General features: G+C 43.7%; 1 protein-coding gene across 11 annotated transcripts in view; it reads left to right on the forward strand.

The window, feature by feature from the left end:
• The window catches only part of CELF4 (CUGBP Elav-like family member 4), a 453,257-nt gene that overhangs the window by 372,126 nt on the left and 60,634 nt on the right, over nt 1–20,497 (forward strand). For 7 of the 11 annotated variants that reach the window (XM_053448271.1, XM_053448296.1, XM_053448277.1 and 4 more), the window contains exons 4-5: nt 12,712–12,840; nt 16,815–16,894. In XM_053448271.1, the coding sequence (XP_053304246.1) occupies nt 12,712–12,840; nt 16,815–16,894 (209 nt within the window). The remainder of the gene's footprint in view (nt 1–12,711; nt 12,841–16,814; nt 16,895–20,497) is intronic. The other 4 variants (XM_053448274.1, XM_053448278.1, XM_053448276.1 and 1 more) reach the window with 1 other exon arrangement.

The following is a 20,497-nucleotide window of genomic DNA, read 5'->3' on the forward strand; positions in this document are numbered from 1 at the left end:
CTGACTCCGAAACCGAAGCATGGAAGTCCAACCCAGTGAGCTCCTCCGACGTGAGGCACGGAGATAGAGTCCGGTAACTGGACCGGTATCATTGCTGTCTCCGTGGGGGTTGTTCCTCTCTTTGGCGAGCATCGTACTCCAGGAGCAAAGAGGTTAATTACTATGAGTGCCTAGAGGAGCCATCCCCCCCCCCACCCCCAGCCATTTTTCAGCAATACCGTTAGTTTAATGCTATTTCATTTGGTCGTTTACGCGGCACGAACAGGCAGTTTGGAGCCGCTCGCAGACCGTTTGTTAGTGAAAGATATTCGGAATATTGATAATGTGATATTATGAATATGTAATCGACTGATACATCAAAATAATGGCGCGGGGAAGCACATAAAATGTATTAGAGATACCGTCTCCAACGTGATTATACTTCCAGCTCCGCTAACAAAACTATTGATCCTTAACTCGGATCGGATCGTTATGTCCGTGAAGAGCTGGGGGTGGGTTCTGCGTCACATTGTATCAAAAGGAACCTTACATACATTCCGGGTTGCCTTAAAGGAACAAGTCACCCCCCCCCCCGGGTAAATGCCCCGTGCACATACACGAAAAGGACTTCAATTGTTTTCCTGCTATTGATTGGCTGATTTAACAAGGGGTTATGGGCTTAGAATTCTATGGACAGATGATCTGTGGCTTTAGCTACTACTCCCAGAACCCTCAGCCAGCCACGAGTGAACCACCATGAAAGCCAGGTGTGGTGGTCATCAGCTAATCATCTAGGGTTCCCCACCCCCACCCCCAACCTTTAACTCCTCCAGAACTCCAAATTGTATCCCTCGCCCCGGTGGTGTAAGGTGGAGTTCCTCGGCCCTATAAGGGTTCCTGGATGTTCTGTGTGTTGTAGATCCAGGAGATATTTCCATGTTATAGCGATTGTGGGATCAGCCAATCACACGTCTTGTGCTCGCGGCCCTAGTGTCACCATCAGCCACTGCCCTTAGAGGGCCGGAGGCTTAGATGTGACATTAAGGAAGTTTTGCATTACTGAGAGGGTGGTAGATAAGTAGAGCAGCCTCCCAGCAGAAGTGGTAGAGGGTAATACAGTGAGGGGATTAAACATGCATGGGATAGACATACGGCCCCTGAATCTAAGACGAGAACGACGACTGATTAAGGATTAAGTCTTTACAGCAGGAAAAACGGGCGACTAGACGGGGGCCGAAAGGGGCCGATCCGCCGGCGGGTTCTATGTTTCTATGGCTGTCTCAGCCTTCAGAACAAAAAAAAAAGAATTAAAAAGTCTACGTCTGAATAATATTTTAGGGTGAAACATAATACTTCGGCGTTAAGGGTTAATAAAGAATCTGCAGGTGAAATGAAATAAAGGAGGTTTTCCTAAACTTACCAAAAATACCCCGAGGCGGAAAAAAAGGGGCATAAAAAACCTCCCATAATGCCCCATTTCAATACATATGACTTAAACCCCCCCTTCTTAGCAATTACAGCATAATTACCCCACCCCCGGTGCGAATAACGTACGGATAATATACTGAGATTTGATTGGCCGGCACTGATATCGGCAGCCAGGAATAATAAGGATTTAATTGGCCCGTCTTTGTTGTGCGCCGTGTCAAAGCGCAGGCCAGTAATTGCGATAATCAAAACTCTTTCAGAGCCTCGGTATGCTCGTGACCCCCGATCGCCTACCATCAAACCTATCTTCTCCGCCGCGCACAACCAGCCGAGCCGCCGCTGATTAAAAAGAAGAGCGCCGCTTCTTCATTTTTTTTTATTTTTTTTTTTTTTGCCGTCTCAGCTCTGAGAGCTAATTTCGGCCTCACACATCAGAAATTATAGAAAATAACTTTGTAACCAGGCGGTGGAGAGAGAGAGAGAGAGAAAAAAGAGAGGGAGAGATAATTGATTCTCCGGGACTGCCGAGCGGAGGAGTGCGAATTGCGTCTCCATTAAAACTCCCGCCAGTGAGACATTGTGTCAGGCCTACAGAAAATGTTATTTACAGGTTAAAAAAAAAATAGAAAACATGCGCTTTTTATTTCTTTTTATGCACTTTATAGGCTTTTAGTTTTTTGAGAGGGTGGTAGATAAGTGGAACAGCCTCCCAGCAGAAGTGGTAGAGGGTGATACAGTGAGGGTATTAAAAATGCATGGGATAGGCATATGGCTCCTGAATCTAAGACGAGACCAACGACTGATTTAAGGTTTGAGTCATTACAGCAGGAGAAACGGGCGACTAGACGGTCTTTATTGGTTTATATAGTGCCATCATATTCCATAGCGCTGTCCAATGAGACGATGCTATCTAATCACGTGTCCAGATCCACTTGATCTAACTTCATGGCTTTGCTTTAGGAGAACCTTTATATCGAGGTCGATGGGAGGCGGAGATGTTAATGACCCGCCCCTAATTTTGTTTTATTTGCATGTTGCTTAAATGCAACTTAAAAGAATAAGAAGAAAAAAATGGTAAAAAAAAATAATTTTTTTACTACGAATCTAAAATGAATGTTTCTGTCCCTGTAAATGTTTGCGTTTTGCGTTCTGAAAAGGGTTAAAGAAGACATCCTGTTAACCGACACGTCTTATAAATAAAGTTGTAATTATTCCGGTGTGGCGGTTCATTCGTTCCTTTGTTTAAATGGCGTTTGGCCAAACGTTGCGCGCTACCTCGGTGCGCCTCTCGGCCCCGGCAGGAATCACCTGTGCATGCGCAGCGTGCGCCTCGCTGTATCCCTTCTGACAGACGTCGGCATGCATCTCGCTGATGCTGCGCAGGAAGATCGGTGCGCGGCTGCCTCGCATTCTCTGCTGCCCTTGGGGTAAACGAGCAGGGGCTCTGCTAATCATTTGTGACCCTGCGAGATGGTCGGGGGCCGGGGGGGCCACGGCGCGTTATCCTCACAAACACTGAGCAGCCGGACCTGTTAGGACAAAGCGGAAGGCGAAGGCATCCTTCTGTTTAATATGGCGGATTTGCCCTGGGTCAAGTTAAATAGTCACTTTTAGTTCCAGGGGGTGTGGTTAGAGGCGTGGCTGGAGTGGGGGTATTTGCGTAACTGAGTGGGGTATTTAGAAGAAGATTAATGGTGTTTATTTACCCCGTTTAATTTATAAAGCCGTTTCCTGCTGTTTCTATACACATTATCGGGGCTTTTAGGGCGGTAGAACCCTGTGATCCCCTCATACCCAGCAAACATTCCGACCTTCTAGAAAAGAGGGGCATCAGGGGAGGAAAGAGGGACTGTCCAACTAAACAGTGCCAGTTTGGAGCTATGTTTTACCTTGGCTACAATAAAGTAAATATGATATAGCTGTATTGATCCAGGAAAAGTCCTTGGTAGATGATGATACATTTTGTTGGGTCAACTTTTAAGACCTCAGAGGTCTCTTCATTCATCTGCAGCGACACGTGAGCTCCTCAGCCATCCAGAAATATCACAGAGTTCATTAGTTTCTATTTTTTTTTATTACAGGCGCATAACGCCCACCGTATTCCATCTTCTGCACCACTCATACGCACTACCACTCACACACACTACCACTCATACGCACCCACACTACCACTCACACACACTACCACTCACACCCACTACCACTCATACACACACTACCGCTCATACGCACACACACACTACCACTCACACCCACTGCCGCTCATACGCACACCTACTACCACTCACACCCACTACCACTCATACGCACACACACACTACCACTCATACACACTACCACTCATACACACTACCACTCATACACACTACCACTCATACACACTGCCGCTCATACGCACACACAAACTACTGCTCACACCCCACTACCGCTCATACGCACACACACACTACCACTCACACACACTACCGCACCCTTAAAAGTTTGGGGTCACCCAGGAGCGATGGGAGTGATAAAGGGCCATTGGAACACAGGAGTGATGGGAGTGATAAAGGGCCATTGGGACACAGGAGTGATGGGAGTGATAAAGGGCCATTGGAGCACAGGAGTGATGGGGGTGATAGAGGGTCTCTGTCCACCAATGAAGAGATTCCATTACAAATCAGCCGTTTCCAGCTACAATAGTCATTTACGACATTAACCCCGTCTGCACGGGGATTTTCATTTTATGTTATTTTAATGGACAAAATTAGCTTTTCTTTCAAAAACAAGGACATTTCTATGTGACCCCAAACTTTTGATCGGTTCGTATCTCTGCTGTTGCCGAGGAACATTTACCGTTAGCCGAATTAGAGATTTTCCGGCACGGTAGCCGTCAGTGACCCCCGTAATGTGATTCCCGGCTCCCTCCAGCAAAAAATTCTTTATTTTTTTTTTATGATTCATTGTTACTTTTTTGTTTTTTTCCCCAGACGCGGCTTTTTAGCGGCCCCGCACCCCGTGGCTTTCCTCTAATTGAATTAGGGGGCATCGGAAGCCGTTTGCTTCAAACCGAGAAAACAAAATGTAAAAAATAAGATGTCTTTAAGTAGAAACAGAACCCCCGATAATTGGGTTACGGAGACCCTCTGGATACGGCGTCCTCTGCTGCCGAAGTGTCCGCTCCCGATATTCCTCCATATCTCACCCGGCTGCGTTATATCGCTTCTTACCCCGGGGCAAATAGTCTCATCGCCGATTCCCTCGCTCTCTCTTAAGACGCTTGGTTTGTGTGATTTTACTGAAATATATTCTGACGGAAGGAGAAGAGGGCCTTGGTCTTGTGAGCTTACAATCTATTAGAACGTGGAAGGGGGAATGAGACAGAAGAAGAGGGGCTGCTTGAGTGAGGACGGTTTGATCGCAGTGCGGGGGATGGGGGAAAGTCAGTGGCCGGAGATCTGGAAGGTGGTTTTGCTTTGTTAAGGATGCTGGCTGAGGGTATTGGGAGGATAGATTGTAAGCTTCTCTGAGCAGGTGGCGAGCCTCTCTGTAGGGAGCGTTAAAATAAGTAGAGGAGAGTCTGAGAAAACGGGGCAAAGGGGTAATTGAGAGGTTAAAAGTTAACTCAGAAGATGGAGGCTGACATTGGGGTCTTTGGACACACGAATACAACAGATACCAAAATACCTGACTTGGTCTTCGGATATCCGTATACGTTCTTCGCGTTCGTTTTTTTTTCTTCGTCTTCTGCCGGTTGCCATGGAAATCAATGAAATCAATAAGTGAACGCGTAGAAGAAGTTGAACGGGGAAGTGGAGACCAGTTTTACATACTTGCCTATGATTTGCGACTTCCCTGCAACCTGAATCTGACGGGACAGGACTGGAAAAGAATAAACAAACAGGACTGTCCCGAGAAATTCGGGACTGTTGGCAGGTACGCGGATGGAAGAAAGTGGGTCAAAAACTCCGAATAATGCAAGGCTAAGGATAGTGATAGTGCAGCGGTTTGGTTAAAAATCTATTATTATTATCTTAATTTAATGCGACTTTTTTTACCATCAACAAAGCCAGAAAGACTCCGTCCCGGAACGCAGGTGGTCAGCGCCCCCCCCCCCAAAAACAAATACGGGAAATATTTTCCTTTTTTCAGCCCCGTAAGCGTCTTCAAACGCCGTTACCGCATTGTACTGGCGGCTTCTATGCTGCAGGTGATTTTTTTTTCTGTTTTGACATCAAAAGTTTAATTTCTTGAAGTGGCGGAGAGCGATGCCCCCTCCAGCACAAAAATAATTAGCTGTTTCGAGGGGTTTTTATTTTGCTTTTTTTTTATATATTTTTTTTTCATGTTTTTTTTTTTCTTTTCTTGTTTTTTTTTCACCCCGTGGTGTTTGGTAAATAGCCCGGCGCACCTCCCTTTGTAGTCCTTTTCTACGCAGCTGGCGTTCTATAGAGAGATTGCCAAATACAACAAAGGGAGCGCATGACGGCCGCTACCTCATAAGCCCCTTAAACCTCGGACGCCGTCGCTTTGAGAAACAAAAAGGGGGGGGGCGGACCCCCCACCCCATAGATTTGACTCGGCTATTAATTTAAATCCGAGCCCCAGAAGAAGCCGATGAACTGTAATTTACGAGCTGTCAGAGGCTGAGAAATTCCTTTTGACACTCTGTACTTTCAGATATTAGCGGCTTTCCTGCAGGGCGCCGGAGAAATTCTGCGGAAAAAAAGCCGCGGGGGGAGGAGCCGCAATTATATTTTCACTTTGGAACCTTCTATTTTCACAATTTCATCATTTCGCCCCCGCTCACCCCGACTCCTGATCAATTGGAGGGGGGGGAGGGTCACCCCCGTCTGTTCGATTCTCGCAATAAGCCGGATAAAAATAAAAAAATACAAAAAAAATGGGAAAAAAGAAAGAAACGCGCGGGTTTATTTACAGGCTGTGATCTCGGTGAAAGCAGTGACCGTTCTGACGCCTGAATCCTTTTCCTCTACATTGTAGAGAAAGTTGCGGAAGCGCATTAACCCTTAACTGGCCGTAGGATGAATTCTGCACATTTCTGACCATGGAGATGTAGGTAGATAAGTGGAACAGCCTCCCAGCAGAGGTGGTAGAGGGTAATACAGTGAGGGGATTAAACATGCATGGGATAGACATACGGCTCCTGAATCTAAGACGAGACCAACGACTGATTATGGTTTGAGTCTTTACAGCAGGAGAAACGGGCAGACTAGACGGGGGCCGACGGGGGCCGATCTGCCGGCGGGTTCTATGTTTCTTTGTAAGGAATGAAGGCTATCGCTAATTTGTTACGCGGCCTCCTCTGGGATCCCTGCCGCGGTTAATGAATCCGTGATCGTGTTTCAGTCTGTGGGATGATTTTGTATCATTCTCCGTGCGTCTGTTATTAATGTATCTAACATTCATATATAGAAGAGATGGAACCATTGGTCGTTGGCCTCATCCCAGAAGCAGGAGCCGGGAGTCTATCCCATGCGTGTTTAATACCCTCACTGTATTACCCTCTACCACTTCTGCTGGGAGGCTGTTCCACTTACCCACCACCCTCTGAGCAAAACCTCTTCACATTACATCAGCAATGTGCCTGTGAAGCTATAATCCTGATACAGACCCTCTAACGTAGCAGCTTCGTGCTTCGGCATTCGGGGGGTTAAGGTCGTGTAACAAGCAGCCGTAGAATCAGAACAATCACCGGCCAAACGCGCCGTTCAAAGGCAATAAGAAATGAGAGGGAACGGCGCGCAGGTTCATTTACATCCGCCTCGGGGGTGCAGTAAGGTACCAAGAGCCGCACCAAGTGCTACTGAGTGAGTTTAGAAACCAGAGAACTGTTTTAATGAACCATTTCATCGCAGGCCCTGGAGTGCCCTATCTCTGCTATTACCCTGTGAAAAATCGCCACGCCGTCCGGCCGCCAGGAATAGAGGCCTTCGTTAGAACGGGGCCGGAACTACAGATTTCTGGTTTCATTCCACGGACTGTCATCGAGTTTCATCCTTTTTTTTTTTTTTTTTTGCTTTGCTATTACGGCAGGGGTGAATGTGAGCATAGGCAATATCTATAGGGAGGGTGGTAGATAAGTGGATCAGCCTCCCAGCAGAAGTGGTAGAGGGTAATACAGTGAGGGGATTAAACATGCATGGGATCGGCATATGTCCTTTTTGGTGAAATTAAGGGAAACTGTCACATCTGAAATACTATTTACCGTTTGTGTTATTATTATCTCTATTATTTAATGTTAATTTTTTTTTAATTATTAATATTTTCTAGCTCTGACGCCCATCAAAGGCACAGCCAGAGCATTTCATGCTCTCTCCCTGCGTCAGCCCAAGCAGGAAGTTGTAAGCCGCTTCCTGTTCTCTCCCTGCGTCAGTTTAAGCATAGAGTTGGAAGCCGCTTCCTGTTTTCTCCCTGTGTCAGCCCAAGCAGGAAGTTGGAAGCCGCTTCCTGTTCTCACCCCGCATTGTTTTAGCGGACGGCGCATAAGCCTCTAGCTCTAGAGATTGTTTCCAGCCACGCAGGTCTCTCCGTAACGCTATTATCACAGATATCTCAGGGCGAGGGGGCATTTTAAACCATGTGACGGGGCAGGAAGATGGCGGCTCCCTCATAGATTTTTTTTTTTTAAAAAATGTAGATAATCAGAAATGTATCAGTTCCCCTTTAAGATTTTTCTGAATGGTTTTCAGCGGGGCCGCGGCTGACGCACTGCGTGGAAAGCCAGGGGCCGGATGCCAGGACTTGAAATCCTTGAATTTGAAGTCCCCCATGTTCTCCGGGAAGGCATGACTAGGAGTAATAATCAGACATTACAGGCCGTAACTATGTTACAATGACTTCGGAGATCTGTCACGTCCCCGCGGTGATCTCCACGCGCGGCTTCTGTCTCCGAGAAAATTGTCCAGAGAAAAGCCGAAATAGCGTTACTTTATTCGAGATCATGCCTCAGCACAATAAAAAAAAAATATATATATCTCTAGAACTAACAGCAAAGAACCGGCAATGAAATCTGACAGTGCAGCCTCGTCGAAATCTATATTATGCTGTACTGGAAGCTGATTGGATGCACAAATCCGCCTGGATAGCGGGAAAATTGGCGCAGCGTGAGGGATGTCTTTATCATGCTGCATGCCTGTGGTTATTCAGGACCTTTCTCATCTTCTCTAATGTGGGGTTAAAGGAAGGAAACATAAAAAAAAAAATGTCCTTCTGTCTCAAGATAAAAGTCATAGATTTTCCAAACCCATGTAAAATATATATATAAAAAATAACCGATATTAACAATATCTTACATTTCAGTGTTTCAAAGACCATTGAGAACTGTTCAGCTCATCTAGTCTACCACTTTACCCGCTGTAGAGATTCAGGAGCCGCGTCCCTATGCCATGCGTGTTTAAATTCCCTCACCGTATCACCCTCTACCACTTCTGCTGGAAGACTGTTCCTCTTATCTACCACCCAGAAAAACTTCCTTACATTGATAAAAAAAACGCCAACTTATTATCAAGTCCTGTCGACTTCTGTCGGGATTTTCTGTTGAATTCTACTGGTCATTTGACTTGGTCGCCGACCGACATTCCCGTTAATCTTTGTGAGTCCTGCCGAGACTTGTTGAGGTTTTCCATCGACATGCAGTAAATTTTGCGAGTCCTGTTGAGGTTTTTGGGGTTTTCCACCAAATTAAACTCCAAGGCTGTTAAGTTGGTCGCCGACCGACATGAAGTTAATTTTGTGAGTTGGTGGATTGAAGTTAAGTTCCATAAATGTTAAGTTGGTCGCCGACCGACATGAAGTTCATTTTGTGAGTCCTGGCAAGATTTGTTGGGGTTTTCCACCGAGTTAAACTCAAAGGCTGTTGAGTTGGTCGCTGACCGACATGAAGTTAATTTTGTGAGTTTGTGAATTGAGCCTCTCAGGCAAATTATCAGATCGTTATCAGAGTTGAGTCAGTTGAGTCATCGATCGGGTTGATAGGGTCATCAGTCCTGATAAATTTAATGAAGTCAAATTGCTTCCTCTCGAAAGTCTAATTTTTATTGAAGTTTTGACTTTAGTTGAAATCCGTCGACAGACACGATCGCTACAATTTTTGTAACAACTTTTTCGAGTTGGTCCTCGAGTTTCCCTGAACTGTGGTCCAGACAGTTGGGTTCACAGTTGAGTTCACTGTAGTGAAAATGACACGTTCCTCGCCTCAAACATTGTGATTCGACCCCAAACAGATGATCATCACACATATATAGCCGTGTTTGTACATTTATAGATTTTTTTTAGCTTGATAAATAAAATATTTTTTTAATTGAAAAAAAAAGAAAAAAATGTCTTCATTTTCATTAAAATATTCATGTTCCAAAACCGCATTAAATAACCCATGCTCTAGAAAATAAAAATTTGTCCTTTTTGTTAAGAAATTGAATTTTTAAGCACATTATAGAGAGAATTAACCATTTAATCACATAATTTTAATATCGAGAAAGGTTTGTCTTGGCCGTCTGTCCGCACTCTGCTATTGCAGAAAACCGACGTAGGATGAGAATTCCTAAAATAAAAAAATTTCATTTGATCTGAAAAAGCGACTTTCCGAGGATAAATTGTGTCTATTCTATAGGTGGATTTAGCGTTTTCTGTAGATAATATTCACAGTATTCACAATGACATTATAACATTTTTTTATTACAATATGGTAATTTTTGGCCATCTGGTAAATATTTTAAACGTGTATTAGATATGTGTTGTAGATTAAAAAAATATATATATTTTAAATATTAAAATAAAAATTAAATAATAATAATAAAATAATAATAAAATATTAAATACGGTAAAATTCCGAGGTTCTTTTCAGTTCAGGGACAACCATTCTCTATCATTATGCTATGAGAGCTTTGGGCCTTCTGAACTACAACTCCTGTGATGCTCAGGCAGCCATGAAAATAGAACGCAGAGTAGCTGGAGGTCCTTAAAGGCCAGGCTTAGTGTGTATATACGGTATATATATATTTTTATATATATATATATATATATATATGTATACATTGCTGATCATGTTCTCTGTATTAGGAGGCAGACATTAGAAGCCATTTATCACATGGCTGGGGCGCTCTCCATCCTGTCATTCCTGTGCCGTCTGCTCCGAGAGGAGCCAATTACTGATTTATTTTAGCTAATTGTAGATTAGTTCATTATCTCCCCTACCTCCGCAAAATTGTATTTCGCTCTCCAGAAGGGTGGGTTTCGCCGATCTCCGTAGGAATCGGGATTATATCGTGATTGTCATTAACGCCGGGATTCGGTAGGGTGAATATTCCAAAAAAACTGCTTTTTTCATGGAGCTCATGTTGTACTCCTCACTGGCAAATCAGGGGTTAAGCTGTAAGTATGACTCAAAACCTAAAAATGACATTTTTTTAAGGATTTTTTGAGGTGCAAGCCATGGTAGGTTTCTTGTGCGAGAATGGATTGGTTGGCTTCCGCAGAATGTATAGTTAATTTAAAATAAAAATATATATCACCCACTGACCTATACATTCTGCATAATGATGCCATTCCAACTCACTGTTTAGTGAATAATCCCTATAGATTTTGATGGTAGATGAGATCGTTTTCAACATCATTCAATCTGTGACTTCAGTGCTTCTGCCTCCATTACATCCGGCGTGTAAAAGAGTAACTTTATTACACAGAATGTCCCAGAAACCCAAACCATTATCTTCCTGCATTAGAGCGCTGTATACAGAAATACCCCCCAGTGCTGTATACAGAAATAACCCCCCCCAGCGCTGTTACAGAAATAACCCCCCCAGCGCTGTATACAGAAATACCCCCCAGTGCTGTATACAGAAATAACCCCCCCAGCGCTGTATACAGTAATATAACCCCCCAGCACTGTATACAGTAATATAACCCCCCAGCGCTGTATACAGAAATAACCCCCCAGCGCTGTATACAGTAATATAACCCCCCAGCACTGTATACAGTAATATAACCCCCCAGCGCTGTATACAGTAATATAACCCCCCAGCACTGTATACAGGAATATAACCCCCAGCGCTGTATAAGTAATATAACCCCCAGCACAGTATACAGTAATATAACCCCCAGCGCTGTATACTGTAATATAACCCCCCAGCGCTGTATACAGTAATATAACCCCCAGCGCTGTATACAGTAATATAACCCCCCAGCGCTGTATACAGTAATATAACCCCCAGCGCTGTATACAGTAATATAACCCCCCAGCGCTGTATACAGTAATATAACCCCCAGCGCTGTATACAGTAATATAACCCCCCAGCGCTGTATACAGTAATATAACCCCCAGTGCTGTATACAGTAATATAACCCCCAGCACTGTATACAGTAATATAACCCCCAGCGCTGTATACAGTAATATAACCCCCAGCGCTGTATACAGTAATATAACCCCCCAGCGCTGTATACAGTAATATAACCCCCCAGCGCTGTATACAGTAATATAACCCCCCAGCGCTGTATACAGTAATATAACCCCCCAGCGCTGTATACAGTAATATAACCCCCCAGCGCTGTATACAGTAATATAACCCCCCAGCGCTGTATACAGTAATATACCCCCCAGCGCTGTATACAGTAATATACCCCCCAGCGCTGTATAGAGTAATATAACCCCCAGCGCTGTATACAGTAATATAACCCCCAGCGCTGTATACAGTAATATAACCCCCAGCGCTGTATACAGTAATATAACCCCCCAGCACTGTATACAGTAATATACCCCCCAGCGCTGTATAGAGTAATATAACCCCCAGCGCTGTATACAGTAATATAACCCCCAGCTGGCCTGGAGCCGCTGTTGCTGTCAGTCGTGATATTTTGGGTGACTTTCTCGGCTCAAACACCACACTGAGCTGATGCTTTATGGCAATGTTAATGAAGTCTGTTCTGCCGTAGACTTTCATTAGTCGGCTGGGTGATTAAGACTGAGCCATTCTATTGTTCCCCACAGGCAGTATGATAAGACGTCGGGTTGTTTAGTAGATTAGGGGTCAGATAACAGAGCGAGAACTCATACCAAGTGTATCACATTTACGGGGATTATGTACTTGATATATACACAGATTAGATGACTTTAGAACAGATGAGCTTTAATATAATTTTGGAGAGATCTGGATACGGACAGCTTTTGGTTGAGTCTAGAACTTTTCTGGAGTTAGTTACTTTTTATATTTTTATTTTTTGGAGTATACGTACACTTAATGTTACGTTACCAATGCCTCAGCTCGGATGTTGCTAAAATATGGTAAGCATCTCTTAATTTTGTTCCAGAAGACAGAAAACTATTCGTGGGAATGCTGAACAAACAGCAGTCAGAAGATGACGTCCGCCGGCTATTCGAAGCTTTCGGGAACATTGAGGAATGTACGATTCTTCGAGGACCAGACGGCAACAGTAAAGGTATAGAGCAATATACTGACATCTAATTCCCCGTCAGAGGTGTTACTAAACGATGTTTTATGGGGACAGAAGTTCTGAAAGTTCTGAAGTTATAAAAAAAGTAAAAATTTGGTTGAACCTTGAATGGACTTCTTGTTCCTTATGGACATACCTATGAACGTCTTAGTGTAAGGTACGCGGAGCCGTCTCCCTTCTGGGGAGTGGCTTTCTGTGGCTGCATGTAGGGGTGGAGCTAGCCCTAAACAGACTTTATTGGGCAGGGAGTGGGCGTGGACAAACACCGTTCTCCCCTCGGAGAAAGAAGGAACTGACCTGGAGACCCCAGGTCAAAGCGAGAGTGTTCCCAGGCATGCTTTATAGGAGATGGAAAAGGCAGTGGGGAAGAGTTAAGGAAGCCGGGCTAGCCGCACAAGAGGGTACTCAATATATGGCTGTCGGAATGGGTGGAACCGGTGTTCTGGAAGTGGGTGGAGCTAGTTGGAACAGTCGGGGTTCCAGAAGCATCCAGAGCAACCCAGGTATGTGCATGTAGCAAAGCTCACGCTCCCAACACATCAAGGGAACAGAAGAATTATTGTAGTACATGTAGCCTGTAGCCAACAAACATTATGTCTGTATCTACTCCCAATTCATTTTGGGAAAAGTATATCACTTTATACATAAGAAAACAAATTATTCTCCTCTTCTACATGCATGTTGAAATTCCCTCACTATATTAGCCTCTACCATACTGAATGTCTATGTATAACTGTATGTAAGAATGAATGTCTGTGTATAATTGTATGTGAGCATGAATGTGTATGTATCAGTGTATGTGAGGCTCTGTGAGCATGAGTGTGCATATATGAGTGTGTGTGAGCGTGAAAGTCTATATATAAGTGTATATAAACATGAATGACTATGTATTAGCGTATGTGAGCATGAATGTGTATATACAAGTGTATACAAGCATAAATGTGTAAGTGTATGTGTGTTACCATAAATGTGTAAGTGTATGTGTGTTAGCATAGATGTGTATGTGTACGTGTGTGTGAGCATAGATGTGTATGTGTAATTGTGTGTGAGCATAGATGTGTATATGTAAGTGTTTGTGTAGAAGCATGTGTGTGTAAAGGGTGTGAAATGGAGTGTGTGTTAGCAGGAGTGTGTAAGTGTTTGTGTTAGCATGGATGTGTATGTGTTGTATTTGTGTGTGAGCATGAATGTGTATATATAAGTTGTGTGAGAGGAAGTGTGTGTGAATGAGCGTGTACGTGTGTGTTAGTATGAGTAAGTTTATGTATAATAATGTGTATGTGTGTAAATTTGCGTAAGTGTGTTGAAGTACGTATGCCAGAGTATATGTTGCAAGGGGCAAAGAAGTGGGCAATGATGGCACAAAGAAGCTGTTTGGGGCAAAGATGGCACTGGCAGAATTGGGGTTAGGAGGGCACTGATAAGCTGCTTGGGGGTACAGGTGGAATTTACAAGCTGTTTGGGGCAAAGCTGGCTCTGTGTTGCTTGGTTGCTTGGTGAAGTTAGCGGGCCCCAGGGCAATGTTCGCTCCTGAGCCCTGCAGTTTCTAGTAACGCCTCTGAATGGTGTCTTAGTAAAATACTCTTGTCCCCTGCTATGGCTGCAGCGCTGCCAGAAATACTGAAAATTGGGCATTCCTTGTGCCTGGGGGGTCATTGCAATTTTACCAAAGCAACAAAAACGTGGAAAAGAAAACGGGGAGATGAGTGTTCCTTTAAGAAGGAATATTTCCTCCTCGTCTTATATGGTGAGAAGGAGAGCGGCATCTCGCTCGCTCTATTCTCCTTTATCCTCTGTGGGACCGCCCCCCCGGAAGTCAGCACTTAGATTTATGAGATTGGCAGCTCCGTGATTTGTAAAAGCAGCACTCGCACTTAGTACGATAAACCGCGTCTCCCCGTCTTGTCCTTTATAATACGCGACAAACCTCGGGCAGAAAAACCTGTTCCGGTTTAAACTTTTATTACCTGATTTAGTGAGAATGGGTATTATTTGTGGAATCAGAGCAAAAAAAAAAAGAAACTCTAACAACATTAACCAATAAGGACCAAAAACTGTTTAACGTTCTAAGGATGGAATGTGATCGGCGGAAAAGGATCTAATAAAATCCGATTCACAGAACTCTCAGATCTGAGGCTATGAGAGAGTTAAATGTTTAAAGGCCATTTCTTTCATTAACACATAATTAACCAATTAACGTTGTGTAAGGCATCATCCTCCTATTTAGACAATCAGGCCCTATACAGTGCGCCAATATCTGAAAATAATCAGCTAATTTTTCATTTGGGCATTCTGAGCACTCGGCATTCCCCTATTATATATATATATATTAGGACTAGCTGCTAAGAAAGTACCAAAAATACATGATATAAGACGGGAATGTCAGCACTGTTCTAACCATAGAAAAAATATAAATAAATGTGAAAATGTGTTAATATATTTTAAATGTTTTTTTTCAAAAGATCATGTTTCTTTGGTTTAAAACAAAAAAAAAACAAAAAAAAAAACAAAGGAGAAAGATGGCTAATTTATTTCTCAGGTGTTCTGCTTCCTGGATGAAGGAGAGCAGCACAAGTTCTGTGCAGGTACTGGGAACTTTTCCAGGGTCAAACACCGCACTGAGCTGATGCTTTATGGCGATGCTAATGAAGTCCGTTCCTCCATAGACTTTCATTAGTCAGAGAGTCCGGCTGGGTGATTAAGACTGAGTCATGTGTTTAGTAGATCGGGGGTCAGATAACAGAGCGAGAATCATACAAACGGCTGATATGTAGCTGTCTGAAAACTTTATATTATGGGGGGCAAAAACTAAATCTGGGGTACAAAAGATAACTGAGCGATATAATGGCGTTTAAAGAGACATTGTTCTAGATTCAGAAGTCGGGACTAAGTGATCTCCGGGTGATCTTTGAGACGTCCTCTTGGCATGTCCAAGAAACAGCTCGGGATTTCTAATCTCGTTAATTACGGGGACCAGGCTTTATGAGACAGATATTTACTGATTGTCTGTAAAGGTCACAGTCTCTGCGGATCAATACATCTTAATTGTTATACCCGCTTCACTCATCGGTTTACTCGCTTCACTCTTTAATCGTTTTACTCGCTTCACTCTTTATCCATTTTACTCACTTTACTCTTTAGTTGTTATAACCGCTTCACTCTACCCGCTTCACTCTATAATCGGTTTACTCGCTTCACTCTTTAATAATTTTACCCGCTTCACTCTTTAGTTATCATACCCGCTTCACTATGCCCGCTTCACTCTGTAAACGGTTTACTTGCTTCACTCTTTAATCATTTTACTCGCTTCACTCTTTAGTTGTCTTACCCGCTTCACTCTACCCGCTTCACTCTACCCGCTTCACTCTGTAAACGGTTTACTTGCTTCGCTCTTTAATCATTTTACTCGCTTCACTCTTTAGTTGTCTTACCCGCTTCACTCTACCCGCTTCACTCTACCCGCTTCACTCTGTAAACGGTTTACTCGCTTCACTTTCTCCAAATTACTTAGATGCAAATAAGTCTCCATAAAGATATTTGGAAGAGTTTATAAATCTACATGCATGATTTCAATAACTGCATAAAGCTGGCCAATATTTATATTAGCAAAGAAATATTGCTGCCGAGTGTCCCATATTTGCCAGGTCAGTCCCAACATCCAGGCTTATGGCCCAGTGTGTGGCTGCCTCAGGAGATTATCTGCCGGCCGTTCTGTACACGGAGGAAGGAAGCAGAACTCCCTGTTACATCAACACTTTAACCAGGATCGCTGTCCCAGGTGTTAGGCATCCCTCCTAAGTTTCCCAGTTTCTGCAGGACAGTCCTGATGTTCCGGCACTTGACTAGCTGCCCCACCGTTGCGGGATCGCCACGTGTCTCGTAGGAAGTGATAAGAATGTTTTTTTTTTACTTTATGAGAAATTTGAATTCTAAGAAAATGCATTTTTGTAATTTTTCAGGGTGCGCGTTTGTGAAATATTCATCGCATGCAGAAGCACAAGCGGCCATCAACGCCTTGCACGGAAGTCAAACCATGCCGGTGAGTGCTCTGTTCTAAGGATCCCTTTGATCGGGGGGGGGCACTGGGGTCTCCAACGAGTTGCGCATGAGCGACCTGCATCCTCCTTTACCACTGGGTAGTTATCCAGCAGCTGGACCACGCCATATCTGGACGGGGAGGGGAAAAATATCCATATTACTGCGACCAACCTGCAAAATAAACCTGAACGCGCATGCAGCATATGCAGAGCCAGCAGGGGCAAATGTTTATGGGGGGGGAATCTGGGGGGGTGGATTTTAAAGGACCACGCAGCTATTAAAAAGCCTACGATGGCCGTAGGGTCTCTCTAACTCTGCTTTTTGACCAAAGCATTTTCATAAATAAAACGTTTCGGAATCCTGGCATTTATTAACCCTTTCGTTTACCAAACACTATGAATATAATTGTGATCTGGATAATCCGGAATCATTCTGGCGACCCCCTTTTTGTTTTTTGTTGGGGGGGGTTGTGTGCTCATTTTGCTTACAAATTCGCGGTTTTCATTTGGCAAAGAAATGCAGATTTATGATGTGTCCCAAATGTTTCCGGCACCGCGCTTATTTCTAAGCGTTAAAGAAAATGTATTTTCCAGCAGTATTTATTAGAATCTCCAGACGTTCTTCGCTCCGTAATTAGCCACCTTTAATTTCACTACCAACGATTAAGAACTTATTACGCACTTTTTTAAATAAATTACCGGTTTTCTGTAGATTAACTCCTCTGGGGCAAAGAATATATATATATACGAAGACGAGGAATGCAAAATGTGAGGGAGGAGGCGAAGTCTGATTAAAAATGCTATTTTCTAGAAAATCTAATTTTCATATTTTTAGATTATACCATGCAAATTTCTATATGTTTCTTAATTTCTGCCAAAATCTATTATTGATATTTTAGATTTGACAAAAATTCTGTTGTAAATTCAGATGTTTAATTAACGTTCCTCAATTAAGGAGAGGAGAAAAGAAGGGATTTAGCAAGAAAAAAATATTTACATTTTTTTCTTAAAGAAAAAACGGATATATTTATATTAATTCTATTAGAAAAAATGGACCATTAAAAATGTAAAGTTAGGTACTGGGGGGCCAGTGTGCTGCTAAAACGCAATCACTAGTAATAAAAGGGTGTTATGACATCATCACACTGCCACCTATGTAAATTAATTATTTTGGTTGCGTGAGTTTACTTGAAATGCCGCACAATTTTGTTATGATTTCAAGAATCCAAAAATTCTGCAAAAATTACCTCCATTGGCAAAATACACAAAATAAGTGCAATTTCTATACTATGATGCAACAAGCCTGGGGTTATTGCAGACTCTGGGATCATAGGAGTTGTAGTCTAAAGCTGGCGAGAACGAAACCAAAATATTTTTACATCATTGATTTCTCTGAGACGGACCAGTAGATCGTTACTCTGCAACCCTTCTGCTTTGATGTCCAAAAATAGCAATTTTCAGGATAAATTTCGCGTTGACTTGTGAATTTTGGAAAGTTACAGCGTTGCGCATGTTTAAACTCCCTCATTGCATTAGCATCTACCACTTCTACTGGGAGGCCGCTCCACTTATCTACTACCCTCCCAGTAATCAGTTTTGTTTTTTTTCTAATAAAGTTGATCCTTGAACATTCTGTAACCTTTACTCAATAAATAGCCATATTTATCAGTCGTTCTAGAAGACCTCGTGTGGTTTTAGACTCCCCGACGTTTCAAAAACCCCCGGACTCGTTTCGGTGAAATTCTGTCAAGTGCCTCTGTCGTTATTCCTGGTTTCTGGAGCTCTTCGTCTCTGCGGCGGACTCCTATATCTCCGCAGATGTCAGGATTATTACCGCTCTGCGGCTTCCCGTTCACACGGCATATGTTAGCTCGTACTTTCTAAAAGGCAACTTTCTTTAACGAGAGTTATTTCCTCCGCCTCATCGGATGAGCCGCAGCGCATCCACAATGTCTGGGTCCCGCAAAAAGAGCTCCGGCAACTCGGCTCGGAATAACGGGGTGCGAGGCTGCGGTTATCAGCCATGATACCAAGTCAATGAAAAAATACAATGAATAAAATAGTAACAGAGTAACAGAGGAGGAAAAAAGACCTGAGTCCATCAGGTGCCCCCCCACCTCGTCTACTGATCCTTCCTGCTTTTGATCAACCCGCCCCCCCAATTTTTAAACTATTTTTTCAGATTTTGACCCCAAAAGGTGATCGGATTTCTCCTCGGATGGAGGAGAAATATTAATAATTAATAATAATATTAATATGAGACGTTACTGTTTATTCTGTCCTTTATACCCCTGTATGTTCTGCTTTTACCCCTTTTGGAGGCATCCGGTGTATCTGATAGAACCCCCTCTCTCGGCAGTGGATTCCGTACCTTTACTGCCCTCGCTGTAAAGGATCTCTTGGTTTTTTTGGACGTTTCTCTTAATGAGCGGGTCGCTGGAGAGCTCAGCTCTTTTTTTTTTTGTTACTTCTGTGTCTGTCCATTTGCACGAATGACTGTTCTTGGATCACGAAGCAGCCTTCGAGCAGAGGCTGAAAAATGTCTACTACTAAAGGATCAGAAGTTCATTGGTGGCCGCAGTTAACTTGCAGGACCCAGGTGAAGCAAAACCCCCGCAAAATTGAGTAACTAAGAAGAAAAGTGGAAAAAAAATCATCGGATAATGGACCTGTACTGGAAAAATGCTTTTAAGCTTCCAACTTTGATGATGAAGATGATGATGAAGATGATGATCCTGTGATGAGTTGAGCTTTGGCGCCACACGCAGCCAAGGTGCCGTTTCAGGGGGGGCAGTTTGTCCCTGCCGCACAAGACCCCAGCCATCAAGCTTCGGCTCCCAGGTCGGGAACCCGGTACGGGGCCCACACCAGCTCAGAACCTATTGAGTGATCCGCCAGAACCCTGTACACGGATATACAATAACTGTTCCGAGAGCCCCGTGAATCCATCCGATATGCTGTGTATATAAACATATAAATGTCAGGGCTCCTCATGCCCCCCGGGGCCCTAGGCAGGCGCTTGGGATGCTTGTAACTGATCCATACAAACGATTACGAGTGTTTGTTCCTCGTTTGCAGAACATCATCCATATTTGTTTTTTTACCGCCATTGAGTCGATAGAAGTTCTGTGAAAGCAATATGAAATCTATCAGCGTTTTGTGTACGTTGTGTAAAGGGTTTTTTGCATCGAGCAACCGGGGAAGAAGTGCCGAAGCGCAGAAGACAAATGATCTGCTTGGTGACTGCGGATGATGGGAGACGTGGTCCGACACGGCCTGTGAGGAACCCTACACGTCCCCGACTCATAGCTATGGTTTCTTTGTGTGTGTGGATAACAGATGTTATTACTTTGAGAAGTTGAACTCCTTTAATAAAGACGGGAGCCGGAAAATAAGGTCTTTGAATATGGTGGCACCTCCGAGTCACACATGGCTGGTCGCAATGAAGGAAGAACATATTTTGCGAAAGCAAGACTTTATCATCTCCTCAACGCCGATGACTGGGCCAGCTGCTCAACAGATGCCGGTAACCGCACTCCCGCCCCTCCTCGTCGCGGCACCCGAAGACACGAGCAGCCGTTCCGTGTGCGCGATCAGCCCTGGGG

This window comes from Spea bombifrons, chromosome 1, assembly GCF_027358695.1.
Source record: "Spea bombifrons isolate aSpeBom1 chromosome 1, aSpeBom1.2.pri, whole genome shotgun sequence".
Lineage (NCBI taxonomy): Eukaryota > Metazoa > Chordata > Amphibia > Anura > Pelobatidae > Spea > Spea bombifrons.